This window comes from Mus pahari, chromosome 2, assembly GCF_900095145.1.
Source record: "Mus pahari chromosome 2, PAHARI_EIJ_v1.1, whole genome shotgun sequence".
NCBI lineage: Eukaryota > Metazoa > Chordata > Mammalia > Rodentia > Muridae > Mus > Mus pahari.
Window position 1 is genome coordinate 163,874,129 of NC_034591.1, and position 16,058 is coordinate 163,890,186.

General features: G+C 36.4%; 1 protein-coding gene across 3 annotated transcripts in view; it reads left to right on the forward strand.

Annotated features, from left to right (window-relative positions):
- Nucleotides 1–16,058, forward strand: part of Bicd1 (BICD cargo adaptor 1) — a 137,141-nt gene that overhangs the window by 98,051 nt on the left and 23,032 nt on the right. For 2 of the 3 annotated variants that reach the window (XM_021190400.2, XM_021190401.2), the window contains exons 6-7: nucleotides 149–300; nucleotides 2,238–2,445. In XM_021190400.2, coding sequence (XP_021046059.1) covers nucleotides 149–300; nucleotides 2,238–2,445 — 360 coding nt within the window. Of the gene's footprint in view, nucleotides 1–148; nucleotides 301–2,237; nucleotides 2,446–3,511; nucleotides 3,678–16,058 lie in introns of all 3 variants that reach the window. The other variant, XM_029534853.1, reaches the window with a different exon arrangement.

Below are 16,058 nucleotides of genomic sequence, written 5' to 3' on the forward strand. Positions count from 1 at the left end.
ATTAAAGGAAAATGTCTCTATGTCCAATGTATGCATATACTTATACAAAATCCAACCTATAAGAGCAAAGAATAGATTTGATATTAAGAAGTGTGTGGGCCAGTTGTTTCTGATGTGAGGTGGTAAGCACTGTGGTTTTATGCTTCAGACAGCTGAAGTGGCTTTAGCTAACCTGAAGAACAAATATGAAAATGAAAAGGCAATGGTTACTGAAACAATGACAAAACTGAGGAATGAGCTAAAGGCTTTGAAAGAAGATGCTGCAACCTTCTCATCCCTGAGAGCAATGTTTGCAACAAGGTAACATTTTTCTCCTTAAAATTAAGTATTCCACATGGGAATAGCATTGTCCATACTCATGAATAAATATATTTAGTTTGCATGAAGAAAATGATGAGATATCACATTGACAAATCTAAGATTAGAATTATGTTTCTGGAGTTCAAGCTCACATGCAACTGAATCTCTGGTTTCCCACAAGATTCATTGGCATTTAGAAAATATATATATATATATAAACTATGGGGGCAGGACAAAGACTAGGGAGGCAAGATCCCATTTTTTATGAAAGAAATTAGGGTAATATTCAGAATTAAGAGAACACACATTTCTTCTTTGAGAAAGAAATTTAAAGGGATATTTAAATGCTCAGTTTAGATCATATTTTAAGTATTATTCCCTTGCAGTCCATTTTCACAGACATTAGTTTGTTTCAGGTATAGTGATTGCCTTTATATTTTAAAAATATTTTCATGTTACCAAGAAGAATTAATCCAAGGTCCTAGAGTTCATTTTGTTTTTCAGTAAGTTCTGATTTTTCTCATAATATGCATAGCCCCCATAGTTTTGACATTAAAGGTTTGTGGAAATGGGTACCCTATGAACCTAATGTACTTTAATCATAGATCCTGTTTTGGTTTTTTTTGTTGTTGTTTTGTTTTGTTTTTCTGTATAATACCTCAAGCATGTGCTGATTTCAGTTTGTATAGTATATTTTGGATAATTCTCTGAGCTCATCAGCTATCTGGTAGAACACGAAAAATAACTTACAGCTGAGCGTGGTGGCACTCGCCTTTAATTCCAGCACTTGGGAGGCAGAGGCAGGTGAATTTCTGAGTTCAAGGCCAGCCTGTTCTACAGAGGATAGCCAGGGCTGCACAGAGAAATCCTGTCTCAGAAAAACCAAAAAATAAAAAATAAAACTAAAAAAAGAAAAAGAAAGAAAAAGAACTTACCAGTATCTTAAACTCAGCAAAAATTCAGTGTGAGTTTTCTTCTCATCCTACTTTTTCCAAATGTGTGTGGATGACCTCAGGTTTTAGTTTCAGTTGGGAAATAGCACAGAGTTTGTCTTTGTGCTTCAGTATAAAAATGAAGCTGAATGAAGATGTTCCAATGGCCTGCTGTACCTGAGTCAGACAAAAATCTTCATTTTTTTGACAACTCACTGTTTTATTATTTGGTTGAAAACTCTCTGAAGTTTTGATTTTTTTTTTTTAATTTGGGGGAATCTGCCATATTGAAAACATATTTGCTGCCATTTAAAATAAAACCTGTAAATACATATAAAAGGGAAAATACTCTTTTTATTAATATTATCACTTTTGATATATACAGTGCAGGTATAACATATAACAAACTTTTTGCAAAGAATACAATGTTATACAATAGAGACAATGATTGTAATATACCTAAAGTAGTGGTGGATATTATATGACATTGTATTATCACCCCCAAGCTTCCATAATAACTGTCTTTGAGGTTTATGCTGCTTATTTAGAATGTCCCCTTACGTATTCCGTTGTGAGGCTGAATCACCAATTACTAACCATGATCTACTGTTTCCAATAGACTATTATTCTAGATTATTTCCACTCTATTGCTAGGAAGATAAGTGTTCTACATTCCAGTTAAATTTATTATAATCCCTTTATCTATGGGAAATATATCTCAAAACCCCCAGTGAATTTCTGAAAACACTAGTACCAAACTCTATAGATCACTATGTTCCCCTTATATGTAGCTGTCTCTGATGAAGCTTAAATGATATCATTGACTATAATAATGTAATATATAATATTGCTATATAATCATTTTAACAGTATTGTATAATAAAAGGTTTGAGACTACAGTGGACATCAATATCTGGGTTGAGGGTAAGAGAGGAATAACTTTCTAATTAAGTTCTAGTTTAGTTTTACCAGAATTCCTTCTTCATCTCTTTGCTTGGGTTCCAGATGCGATGAATATGTCACACAGTTGGATGAGATGCAGAGACAGTTAGCAGCTGCAGAAGATGAGAAGAAGACTCTAAACACTTTATTGCGAATGGCTATCCAGCAAAAACTCGCCCTGACACAGAGACTGGAGGACTTAGAGTTTGACCATGAGCAGTCCCGACGCAGCAAAGGCAAACTTGGAAAGAGCAAGATCGGCAGCCCTAAAGTAAGTGGGGAGGCGCCAGACACCGTGCCTACCATAGACACTTACCTCCTGCATAGTCAGGGCCCACAGATCCCTACCATTCGGGTCAGCAGTGGCACTCAGAGGAAAAGGTATGCATGCAGCTATTGTCGTAGTGTGGTACAGTACACAGGCTTTAGTTGACTGTAAAAAATTATGTGCTTTTACTGTGTAGGATGGAGAAAAGAAAACAAAAAGGAAAAAATTAAAGCTGTTAAGAGCTTTGCTAATGCTGGTCTTTCTGCCACCCCATCCACACATACTGATTAACCATAACATAATTTTCAACATCTGTTAATGTTTTTGATGCTGTTTGTGTGCATAAATGTCTCTTCCTAGCCTCCAACCTAAAAATGGATAGATAAAGTGGATATCAAAAATGAATATCAATGAACATGGATTGTAATTTTAAAAGCCATATCTCTGGAAATTATGCTATTTATCATTTTTTTATGTCATTGGGCAAAGATATGAGTTTGTTCTCTTAGGGAACGCTTGTCCATAAGACTAAACATGATGACTAATTGAAAGGTCGTGGTTATATTTTATAAAATGGAATAGAATATGTATAGTCCTTTTCTTAAAAGAGCAAGTTTTTGTGCCTTTTTTCATTGGTCAGGTTAATATTGCTCAAAACCACTTTTAAGGATTTTAGTGACTTGACCTTGTGACCTCTTACCAAGTTCTGGTTGTTGAGTTACTTGCCCTGTTTTTAGTTACTATAGTTAAAGTTTTTCACTTGAGGAGCTTTCATTTAAGAATCAAATAATACATATATTTTCTATTTGTGGTTCAAAATGTCTATAATAAACTTCTATTCCAGTATTCAGAGTAGTTTTCAAAAAGGGTTGTATCCTGATATGAAAACTAAAGAATTACAAAAAAAAAATCTTGATTTTTCATATTTAAAAGATAATTAAATGCCAATATAACTAATGTTGTCATTGGTGAGGTGCTGAAAGGTAATTAAAGTCAAACTTTTTTGTTTCCTGTATGTATTTTTCTTGGATCTCCTGCAAGACAATTTTCACCTTCCCTTTGTGATCAGAGTCGTCCCAGGACTTCAGGGGCTTCCTACCTACAGAATTTATTAAGAGTTCCCCCTGATCCCACCTCCACAGAATCATTTCTTCTGAAGGGTTCCCCTTCCATGAGTGAACTCATCCAAGGGCATCGGCTCAGCAAGGAAAAAAGGTTAACCGTGGCTCCACCAGGTAAACACTTTTTCCTTGGGTGCATGTGATGCAAATGACAGTTAAGTCAACAGATCTCCTCTTCTCTAGCCCACAGTTGGACTGTGACATGGGACTTCCAACACTGAAGTGAAAGTTCCCTTATAGTTAGCTTCCTGTTTTTTCTTTCCATAGTCAGAACTCAGGCATGTCTTGGGATTTTTCAGGAGTTTTCCAGTAACCTAGGAAGGAGAAGGAGGGTTGGATAATGGGAAAGGCAGAGAGAATGAACAGTAGATACAACACAGAACATGTGTGCACCTATCTACAGTTCTGTTGTTCATGGCTGTTCCATCTTGGTAGTTTTGTTTTCTCTTAACATTAAAATTAATGTAATTTTAACAAAAGAAGCCATACTTCTAACAAATATTTAGGGGTAATTTCTTTTTTGTAGTAACCAGAATGTTCAAATCCTTGACGGTTCTACTCCTTGGGAACATTCATATTTTCATATCATACTCTAATAGTGACACTTGATTGATGTTTACCAGTGTGCCCCAGTTTACTTTAGCTTCACTGTTTTGTACTTTTCTATTTTCCCTCATGAAAAGGTCTAAATAAAAATGTGGGTAATGCAGATTATCCCTTATGAAGTTCCTTCACAGCTCAGAGGTGGAAAACAAGTCCATAAAGCAAAATAAGCACAAGGACAGCCATTAGTTTTCTACTGCAGGGAACATAAAATTAAAATAGTTGTTAGCATTTACAAGATCAGGAATGCCACATGAACATCTGTATTTCTGTCCTCTTTTGAAAGATTTTTGGATGTGTGGCAGCTCCTGGCTGGGTCTGTATTTGTGCTGTTAGATAGGGCAGGTTCTACCCTTGGCTTTAGTCCCTATCACTTCCTATTGGTTATATCCATCTTTCTGTACTTGCTCCTCCACTTAGCCTCTGAGAGTGCCACCTTTGCCAAATTTTACTTTAATTTTTTTAAACTTCAAATTTATCTTAATTCCTTTTTGAAACCCCAGCCTTTGAATCTCTTTTTTTCTTATTTGATTTATGCTGTTAGCATACTAATTGGGATTAAATATGTGGTCAACGAGGCTGGAGAGATGGCTCAGTGGTTAAGAGCATTTGTTGGTCTTGCAGAGAACCTGATTTTTGTTTCCCAGCACCCATATAATAGGTAAGTGCAGATCCAGGGAACCAGACACCTTCTTCTGACCTCCATGAACACTAAGCACACACATGGTTCACATACATATATGCTGACAAAATATCCATAAAAATAAAATAAATACACTTAATATAAAAATTTTTTAAATGTGGTCTTGTTGTGAGCATATGTTTAATGCTCTAAGAATTTTTGAGGAAATGAGTAATGCTAATGATTAAAATTTTTTTGAAATTGCTAGAATTTATACACTCATGCATAAATTACATGCATATACACATGTACACACCTATACATATATGCACATCTATACACATAGACACACACACACACATATATAAAACCTATATACAAACTTATACATACACATGTGTATATACATAATTACTCTCCTGGATATTTTTACTCTCATAACTTACTTCCTACTGTTCTAGATTCTTTTAAAAAGCACCTAAGTAATCTGTGAACCACCAAAGTAGTGATGATTTATCAGGGTGCCTAATATGGGTAAAACTCATAAAAACCTTTCTAGCTTTTTAAATATATTTATAGTACTGGCTTCTTAGAAAACAACTAGTATGATTAATAAGTGGTTCTGTTGTATTTAAATATTAGGCAACATATTAATAAGATTAAAGTTAATGAATATTAGCAATAACTATTTTCATTATTGTATGTCTGTCTGGTCCTTATATCCATGAATATGTATTTATATTATTATCATTACATTGTGGAAGCTATTAATATCATGTCATAAACTTTTTCATGTTGCTACTTAGTTTTACTTTTAAGATTATTGTCTTCAAGATTTATTTTTATTATTTTAAAATTATGTGTATATGTGCACATGAGTATAGGTGCCCTTGGAGGTCAGAAGAGGGCATTAGATCCCCTGAAGCTGGAGTTACTGATGATTGTGAGCCTCCCAACATGGATGCTGGGAACTGAACTTAGGTACTCTGAGCAATCTCTCCATTCCATTGTAGTTTATTTGTATTTCATATGCTATTATCCTATCAATCATTCTCTCCACTCCTATCCATTATCTTGTATATGTAGGACCCTGCTTGGCTTAGTTTCATGCTTTCAACTTCTCATCTTTTTGGTCTTGGGCTCAGAAGTAAGATGATGGGCTAAAAGTTGAATGTGTTTATGTTTTTTGCTCCATTTTGGTGTTGCTTTAGAAAAATCATACTCTCTGCCCTATGAAATTGTTCACACATTCTAAATATTTCTAATAATTTACATACTCTATAATTTATTCAGTTTTAAGATACCATACATGGGTGAAAGTACTATTACATGGTCTAAAAATACCTTAGTTTTGAGAAACTAGAAAATATCATTAGATATGAGTACTATACACAAGATCATAGCTATAAATATCATAAAATTCATAATCATAAATAGATCTAAAAGTTGTTTTCATGATAACTTAACATTTTGATCAACTGTGTTTCTAGCTATTTATTTGAAGTTGAAGTGAATGAGAGACAGGGTTGCAGATGCAGATGGATCTCTGTGAGTTCGAGAGTTCCAGGACATCCAGGGCTGTGACACAGAGAAACTCAAAACAGAAAAAAACAAAACAAAACAGACAAAGAAAAAGAAAACAAGAGAGAGAGTGTGTCCTAGTCAGAGTCTCTATTCTTGTACAAAACATCATGACCAAGATGCAAGTTGGGGAGGAAAGGGTTTATTCAGCTTACACATTCACATTGTTGTTCATCATCAAAGGAAGTCAGAACTGGAAGCAGGAGCTGATGCAGAGGCCATGGAGGGATGTTACTTACTGGCTTGCTTCCCCTGGCTTGCTCAGCTTCCTTTCTTACAGAACCCAGGACCACCAGCCCAGGGATGTTCCCACCCACAGTGGGCCCTCCCCCCTTGATCACTAACAGAAAATGCCTTACACCTGGATCTCATGGAGGTGTTTCTCCGAGGGAGGCTCATTTCTTTGTGATGACTCCAGCTTGTGTCAAGATGACACACAAAACCAGCCAGGAGAGGGAGAGAGGGAGAGAGGAGGGAGAGAGGGGAGGGAACTGTTATAGCCCAAGGAATAATTTCTATTACATATTATTAAATCAACCATGTATTTATTTATTAATAATAATAATTTCTCATTTATGTGTAATAATGTTTCACCTGCATTTGTGTCTATGTACTACAGGCATGCCTAGTATAAGCCTTGAAGCTAGGAGAGGAAGTCAGATCCCCTGTTACTGGGGTTACAGACAGTTGTGAACTACCAAGTGAATGCAGGGGATAAAACCCTGGTCCTATAGAAGAGCAGACATCTACCTAGCCTCAATATCAACCAGTTTAAGCCTTAATAAATTCTTACCAGATCAATATTTTCTAAAGTATTATAGTTAGGAGGATTACTATAGAAATTGATTAATCACACACACCAAGCGTAGTTTCCAGAAATACCTACTTTATTGAAAACATACATTAATTTTGTTAATGTGAGATATTGTTTGAGACATATTTATTTAGTTTTATTCATGTTTTTAGTATAAGTTATTGACTACTATAAAAATTTCTGACAGCAATATATTAATATTTTAAGAAGCAGTCCCTTATTTTAGAATTTTTGATAAATTTTGTAAAGTAACATTTTATTTTAATAAACAGATAAGGATATTTATTTTTCTGTTTTGGGGAACAATCCTGGCCTTGCCTGTGGCTCTGATTCATTCTTTACTGAGTTATTCCCTGAAATCTTTTTTTTTTTTTAAGATTTATTTATTATTATATGTAAGTACACTGTAGCTGTTTTCAGACACTCCAGAAGAGGGAGTCAGATCTCATTACAGATGGTTGTGAGCCACCATGTGGTTGCTGGGATTTGAACTCAGGACTTTTGGAAGAGCAGTCAGTGCCCTTAACCACTGAGCTATCTCACCAGCCCCCTTTTTTAGTTTTTCAAGACAGGGTTTCTCTGTGTAGTCCTGGCTTTCCTGGAACTCACTCTGTAGACCAGACTGGCCTCAAACTTAGAAATCTGCCTGCCTCTGCCTCCCAAATGCTGTGATTAAAGGTGTGTGCCACTACTGCCTGGCTATCACCTGAAATCTTATAACTTCTTGTAGTGGCAGTTGATTTTATGGGGTTTTTATATTTATTATCATTTTATGTGCATAGGTGTTTTGCTTGCATATATACAAGTGCACCATAAGTATGCCGTGCCTGAGGAGGCTACAGTAGAGTGCTCTGGAATAGGAGTTACAGACTGTTGTGAGCTGCCAGATGGTTGCTGGGAATGGAATTCAGATTCTACAAGAGCAGCAACTGGTATTAACTGCTGAATCCTTCTCCCCAGCTCTTTAATTTCTTGTTCTTGACCCTATGAATCTCCTGGCACACACTCTAATGTGTCTTAGTCTGTTATCAGCTAAGCTGAGATATGATTCTCAACTTTGATGAGATCTAATCAAAATGGATTCTGTTGTGACAAAGGAGTTTATAATCAGCAGGTTGTATTTCATATTGATGCCCTAACTACTAATGAGGCATATATATTAATTATATCTACTATCTTACAATCCAATTATTAACCAAAATTAGCCCACCAGAATATATAAGAAATTAACACATTTCACAAGTAGAAGATATTGGTTTTGTACTAAATATCTGATTTTGTGGTACTTTTGCAAGATGAACAGCAAATTTCAAACTTAAAAAATAAATTTTCACTTTGGTTTTGAATTGATATCCTAAAATATTTCTTTTTTCTTTTTATTTTTTTTAAAGATAGATTTATTTATTATATGTGAGTACACTGTAGCTGTCTTCAGACACTCCGGAAGAGGGTGTCAGATCTTGTTAAGGATGGTTGTGAGCCACCATGTGATTACTAGGATGTGAACTCAGGACCTTTGGAAGAGCAGTTAGTGCTCTTAACTGCTGAGCCATCTCACCAGCCCCAGAAGTTTCTTTTTTATATTGTGTTTTCCGCATAAGAATTTTCCCCCTTAGTTGCCTTTTCTTTCTTTCTTTCTTTCTTTCTTTCTTTCTTTCTTTCTTTCTTTCTTTCTTTCTTTCTTTCTTTCTTTCTATCATCTATCATCTATCTATCTAATCTATCTCTCTATTTATCTTTTTTTTTTTTTACAGTCCAGTTGTAATGTTCCTCCCATTCTGCTCTCTGACAGTTTCTCAGTCTACAAGAGGATATCCCACCCCACACCGCCCCACACCCTTCCAGGCCCCCCCCCCCATTCTCTGGGGCCTCAAGTCCCTGAAGGGTTAGGTGTAGTCTTTTCTCGATGAGGCCTGACCAGACAGTCATATATATGTGTCATAGGTCTTGGACCAGCTAGTGTATGCCGCCTGATTGGTGGCTCAGTGTCTGAGAGATCTGGGGGTGCAGGTTTGTTGAGACTGCAGGTCTTCCTATGGGGTTGCCCTCCTCCTCAAATTCTTCCAGCCTTTCCCTAATTCAACCGCAGGGGGCCATGTCTTCAGTTCATTGCTTGGAGCTAAGTAACTGCTTCTGTCTCAGTCAGCTGCTTGTTGGGCCTCTCAGAGGGCAACCATTCCTTTTTACTTTCCCCCCCACCCCCCGAGACAGGGTTTCTCTGTAAAGTCCTGGCTGTCTTGGAACTCACTTTGTAGACCAGGCTGGCCTCGAACTCAGAAAGCTGCCTGCCTCCCGAGTGCTGAGATTAAAGGTGTGCTCCACCACACCCAGCTTTTACATTGTTTTGATTGTCTTCATTGCTTCTCCCTCCCTCTCCGTCTTGTCTTTCTCTTGCTTCTTTATGGTGTTTCTGAGCTAATGTGAGAGAATGCTATTGTTCTGAAATCTTATTTTTGTTCTTTAATACTTTGAATTTTGCTGATTTGAAAAATCAACTCACCAAAATACATTACCCTTAGACATGCAGCCACTGTATTAGATTTGTAGTCAACACATGCACAGTTTTACCCTGAAAAATTGCCTTTTACACTTCATTATGTCCAAATAATTAGTCCATTTTTCTGTTGTGTTACAAACCTTATATTATTGAATTTGTTTCAAAACCATATTCCTTTTAACAAATTGCTCACTCATTCTTCAGAATTTAAGAAAATTATCTGGTATGTGTCAGGCACTTTTCTTGAATAGTCATTACCATGTTCGTCATGAAAATCAAATATAGTAAGAGAGATAGACAGTCAAACAAATGATGTTAACAGATATTCTTGTTACAAAAAGGAAAACTAGAAATATTAGGGATATTTTCCGAGAGACACATGAATTGACTATAAAAGGTGCCTAGACTTTATTAAGGAGAGAAGAGGGTTGTAGTAGCAAGAAGCGAAGGATGAAGATATGGGTAATGAGAATGTAAAGATGCGGGTGTATGCAATGAACAGATGAGGTGCAAATAGAGATAACAAGAAGTTGTGGGTGCTGATGTGGGCAGTGAGAAGATAGGCAGTGTGTAGGCATGAGTGCAGAACAGTGAGAAAGGAAAGGGGCTCAATTTGTACAAAGTATTTGGTTAGAACTTGGTCATGAGTTGAAATGATGGAAAGGAAAGGAAGAGACTAGAGAACAGAGGTCTTTGTGGAGGTAAACAGACTATCTGCCCTGAAGTTAGCTAATAAGCTTATTTTTATTGTTTAGGTTTTCTTTTTAAAAAAACATATATTTTTATTTTATACGTGTGGGTGTTCTGCCTGCCCATATATCTGTATACCATGTGAATGATGTTCCCACAGAGACCAGAAGTTTTTGACTTCTCTAGGACTGGATATACAGAGAGTTTTGAGCCATTTTTTGGTCATTGGTAATCAAACCTAGGTCCTCTGGAAGAGCACCCAGTGCTCTTAACCATGTAGCCATCTTTCCAGCTCCACAGCTAACAGTTTAAAAACTAGGATCATATGTTCATTATGCAAAGTAATCAGAATGCCATCTGGGTGGTGAACAGGTTAAATATGTGTAACACCTGAGGAAAGAAGCAGGTTTGGTAACAAATGAAATATATGAGGTCAAGATACTAGGGATTATGAAAGTGAAATTTAGTGAGTCCTTTGTGCACACAGCTTGTTTTTATTACCTTTGCCCCTTTATCTTTCTTAGTTTGTATGTGGAAAGACTTTAGTAAATGTTACTTAAATCTATTTCCTCAACTAACAGTCTCAGTAATTTGTTCCTCTTCACACATTTTATTTTTCTATAGAACCTTTTCTGTGTGTTCCACTTCATCATATCACTGTCCTGCATTTTTTTTTATTTTTAAACATTTATTTTCATAGAAAATAGCTGTGGCATTGGAAATTTGACCCCAAATATATTATTGGAATCTATTATTATAAAAACTTCAAGTGAGGAAAATGCTGTGTAAGATCTCCAAATGAAAACCACTGTGGACCACCATGAAACCTGCCACTGTGATTTAAATAGGAAGCATCCGCCATGTGTTCAGGTGCTGAATGTGTAAAGGTCCATAATTTGCCAAAGAACGATACCTCTGGACTCAAGTATAGTATGTAAATACAAAGAGTGTTTTATTCCACAGAAGTCCACTATGCTAGGGTCTCCTGTTACCGAGATAGAGAGAGAGAGCGTGCAGGTCTGGTTTAAAGCATGTTATGGAATTCCGGGGTAGGTGACCTCTGTTAATCTGTTGGGTCCATCTCTATGGACATTCCATTACCAGGGTGTGAGGGCTGGAGACTTGCTGGGAGGTCTGGAAACTGTTGGTTGAGGAAGTAGCTGGAAACTACTGGTGTCCCATTGTCCTTGCCTCAGGCCAAGTGGAAGGGCAGCTTCTGAGGCCTGGAGTTGCCTGGAGTTGCCCACTTCTTGGAAACAGAGATTTAGGCCACGTCTCCTTAACTGTTGACTTGAAGCCTGTCATGGAATCAGCCCAGCCTTCTCAAATGAATTCTTAGTCCCTAGAAACAATTTCTATTTTGAAAATAAGGGAAACTTTCAGACTTAATTAGAGAAAACAGCTTGCTGGGAGTATGCCTTTGAATGTTTTGCCTGGGTTCTAGTCTCTTCCCTTCTTCCTATTTCTTGTCTACCATGAAGCTGCATGAAATCCTATATCACTGTGCACACAAAATCAACAGAGCCAAGGTCTATTTACTGAAACCCCTGAAAATGGGACCCCTAAGAATTCTTCTCTCAATTTATGTCAGGTATTTTTCACAATGTCCTGCATTTTTTTTTTTTTTGACTTAGTAGAAACAATCTTCTGTTTAAATTTGTGGTCTTTCCAAAACTTCTCTCTGAAGGAGTGAATTCAGGACCTAGTGTATGTTAAATGTGTATTCTCCTATTGAACTACACTCTCAGCTCAAACGTATACTTTTTTAGGCTGTGTTTTTCTTTAGCTTGCACAGAATTCTTCCTGTAGGAGTTGGCTTAGGCACTGCATGTCTATGGTTTGGCATCTGCCAAAACAAAAGTGAATTCAGATAATAATTCACTCATGGTATAGTACAGTTGTAGAACACTTGTCTAGCATTCTCAAGGCTTTATTGATCATCACAAAATTACCAGCCATATTTCCTTCCATCTTGTCCCAACATAGTACACACAAAATCAATTCAGATTTCAAATTGTAGTGAATTAAAAAAGATTTATTTATTTTATGTATGTGAGTACACAGTCACTGTCTTCAAACACACCAGAAGAGAGCATCAGATCCCATTATAGACGGTTGTGAGCCATCATGTTGTTGATGGGAATTGAATGCAGGACCTCTGGAAGAGCAGTCAGTGCTCTTAACTGCTGAGCTATCTCTTCACCCCCATGATGAGAGTATAATACTTTTAAATATCTTTTTTCTTTCTTTAAGTATTTCTTTTGAAATTTTACTTCTACAGGATATCCTTTAGCATAGAATGATCTTGAGTTGAGATATGCAGTATTAAATAAGATTACTGACAGATTCTGTTTCTCATTCTAACAACAGACAACTAATTGAATATTGAAAAATATCATAATTTTTTCTAGACATTTTTTTCCTTTTGTTTTGTTTTTGTTTTTGTTTTGAGACAGGGTTTCTCTGTGTAGCCCTGGCTGCCCTAGAACTCATTCTGTTGACAAGGCTGGCCTTGAGCTCAGAGATTCACCTGTCTCTGCCTCCTGAGTACTGGGATTAGAGTTGTGTGTCAGCACCGCCCAGCTTCTAAGTACTTCTGTATTTTCCATATTTAGATGAATATCAAGTATCCTCAGGTTTAGCGGCACTACTTTTAACAATTTGCTTCATAAAAATATTTTTAGACTTTGGGGATGAGGAGATGGATGGCTCAGTGGAAGAAGTGCTTACAGTATAAGTATGAGGATGTGAGTTGAGATCCCCAGAGCACATGCAAAAGCCTGGCAGGATAGTGCCTATCTGTAATCTCAGTGCTATGTAGAAGTCAGAGACAGGTGGATCCTGAGGACTTGCTGCTAGTCAGCCTAGCCAAGATCTGGAGAGCCCTATAGTCAACGAGAGAACCTCTATCCACCTCTCTTTCCCTACAATGCCAAATGTGATTGAGGAAGACATACACCCAATGTCAATGTCTGCACAAGCTCATGTACTGGTGAGTATGCTCACACACATATATGAATACCACATCCATACATAATAAATAAGTTAAAAATATTTTGGAATTCTAAGATTTCTATCCCTTTATCTTCTTATAAAAGCATATGTGTCAGTTTCCCATCATATACATAAGTGTAAACATTATGTATACTATTATTATTAAGTCTTTCTAATATCATCTCCACTGGGGAGAAACAGCAACTTTGTCCTTTATGCTCACAGCAGACAGAGTTTGATGCTTGATTTCTCTTGTAAGCTCCATATGAGGCCAAACTTGTTTGGTCTTTGAATCTCAGGATCACACAAGTACCTGGCATGCAGTACCAGTTACACAGTAGGTACTCAGTGTATTGAATAATATGGGTATAAATTGTGTACAGTATCTCAACTTTATTAGCTATACGTCTAGTTCTTCTGGTACATAATATAATGTGTTGCAGATATGACTTAAGATAGATAATGCATTAAAAGCTACTTGGCAATTTTTGAATTTTATTTCTCTTTATAGAAAGTAGACCTCTGCCATAACTGTATCCACTCAACTTTTGTATCTTTCTAAAAGCATTCTATACATATGCAAGCAATTACATATAAATATCTACAAATATAAATACATACTTACATATTTATTATTGATAGCACTGGTATAACCATAAACATAGTTATGAATGCTGTTTTTCATATTATATCTCCCTCTTTCCTAGCAACTCATCTTTTTTATTTTTAGCCATAGGAAACCATCCAACTGAAGAAAAATCTTAACGAAAGCTTGAAATACTTCTCTGTAACATAAGAGTATTTCTTCACAGATAACAAAAATTATAGCTGTCAGACTGTGTAACATTTAGACTAGGGCTACTAAATTAGCAGCACATATACTTTAAAACTCTGTAGTAGAGTATATTAGAAAAATAAAAAGTTACTCATCTTTAACAGTATATTTTATTTACTATAGTCATAATAGTATCTCAGTAGGAGGTTCCAGTGTTTCTGTTTCTTGATTTTGAGATGTAGTATCTCCTGTGCAAGCACATTTTAATTTGAACCAGTCATGTGCCAACTCACCAGTAGCATCGCAATACCATTCAAGACCTTACTTCTAGTAGTTTTGATTAATAGAATTTCTGAATGTAAAACTTTTTTTTTTCACCATATTTTCCTGGCTGGCCTATAACTGACCAAGTATACCAGGCTGAACCCATAGAAATCCACCTGACTGTGCTTCCAGAGTGCTAGGAATATAAGCCCAGATAATTGTAACTTTTGATAACTAATTTCTAATTTTTAAAGTAAGAATTAAAATGGTATTTTTTTTTAAATTGAACTATTGGATTAGTTATTTGCTGCTGTATATTGATTCTTAATTGTTTTTCTCTGACTTATAGTATTGCTCTTCTAAACACATTGTTGCATTGAAAGAAAAGACAAGGACAATACTTTTGGGTATTACATAGCCCAGGCTAGCCTCAAAATTACTATAAAGCCAAGAGGGATTATCTTGAACTTCTGATCCTCCTGCCTCTACCTCAATTATGAAATTACAGGTATATGCCACCATGTCTGGTTTATGCTGTGCCGGGGATCAAACCCAAGACTTTGTGCATATTAGACAAGCTTTATACCAATTAAGCTGCATTATGTTTCTAAAAACATGTAAAATATTTCAGTACTTTATAGCATAGTTCCCAAGAAGAGGGATTATTCTAATAGAAAAAGGGGAAACACTCATTTCTTAGGATATGTCTATAGTTGCAGCATTTAGGAAACAGGCAGAAATTCAAGTTCAAGACCAGCCTGGCGTACACAATGAGTAGAATTCAACCTAGGTTATATAGCAAGTCTCAAAAGTTTCAAAAAACTAACATCATGAACTGAATATACAAAAAGATCAGTGTTTCTGGATTCACTATGAATTCTTACAGTGTGTTAGATTTTATTTTTTCTCAGGACATTTATTACTTAAAAATATAACTACACTTGAAATTGTATGCAAAGGCTTACAATCTAATTCATTAATACTTTGTAGTATTTATCAACACAGCAGGTATCCAAAGTCCTCTGAATCATAGTGGGGAATGGATTTTTCTACATTCTAATTCTAGATTTAAAGTCCTTTCTGAGTTTATAGTGAGTTGTGTAGGGGCTACAGGCAAAATCTGAGGTCTTCTATGACCATGGTACAAATTGTGTATAGCTGTGATGTCCCTGGAAGGCTTATTGTAGGTATTTTTTATTCTTTTATTTTTAACAATATAGTGAAAATACAGTTACATTGCATTTTTAGATAGACGACTTAAGGTGACCTGTGATTTCAAATTGTTTTTCTAATCAACTAAAAAAAGGTTTATTGTGTAATGTAGTCATTAAAGGACTTTGTAGCACTCCTTCAACTCTTTGGGTTCCCTCTAGCATAACTGTATGTTCCTGTACTGGCTAGTTTTGTGTCAACTTGACACAGCTGAAGTTATCACAGAGAAAGGAGCTTTAGTTGGGGAAGTGCCCCCATGAGATCCAGCTGTGGGGCATTTTCTCAATTAGTGATCAAGGGAGAGAGGCCCCTTGTGGGTGGGACCATCTCTGGGCTGGTAGTCTTGGTTTCTATAAGAGAGCAGGCTGAGCAAGCCAGGGGAAGCAAGCCAATAAAGAACATTCCTCCATGGCCTCTGCATCAGCTCCTGCTTCCTGACCTGC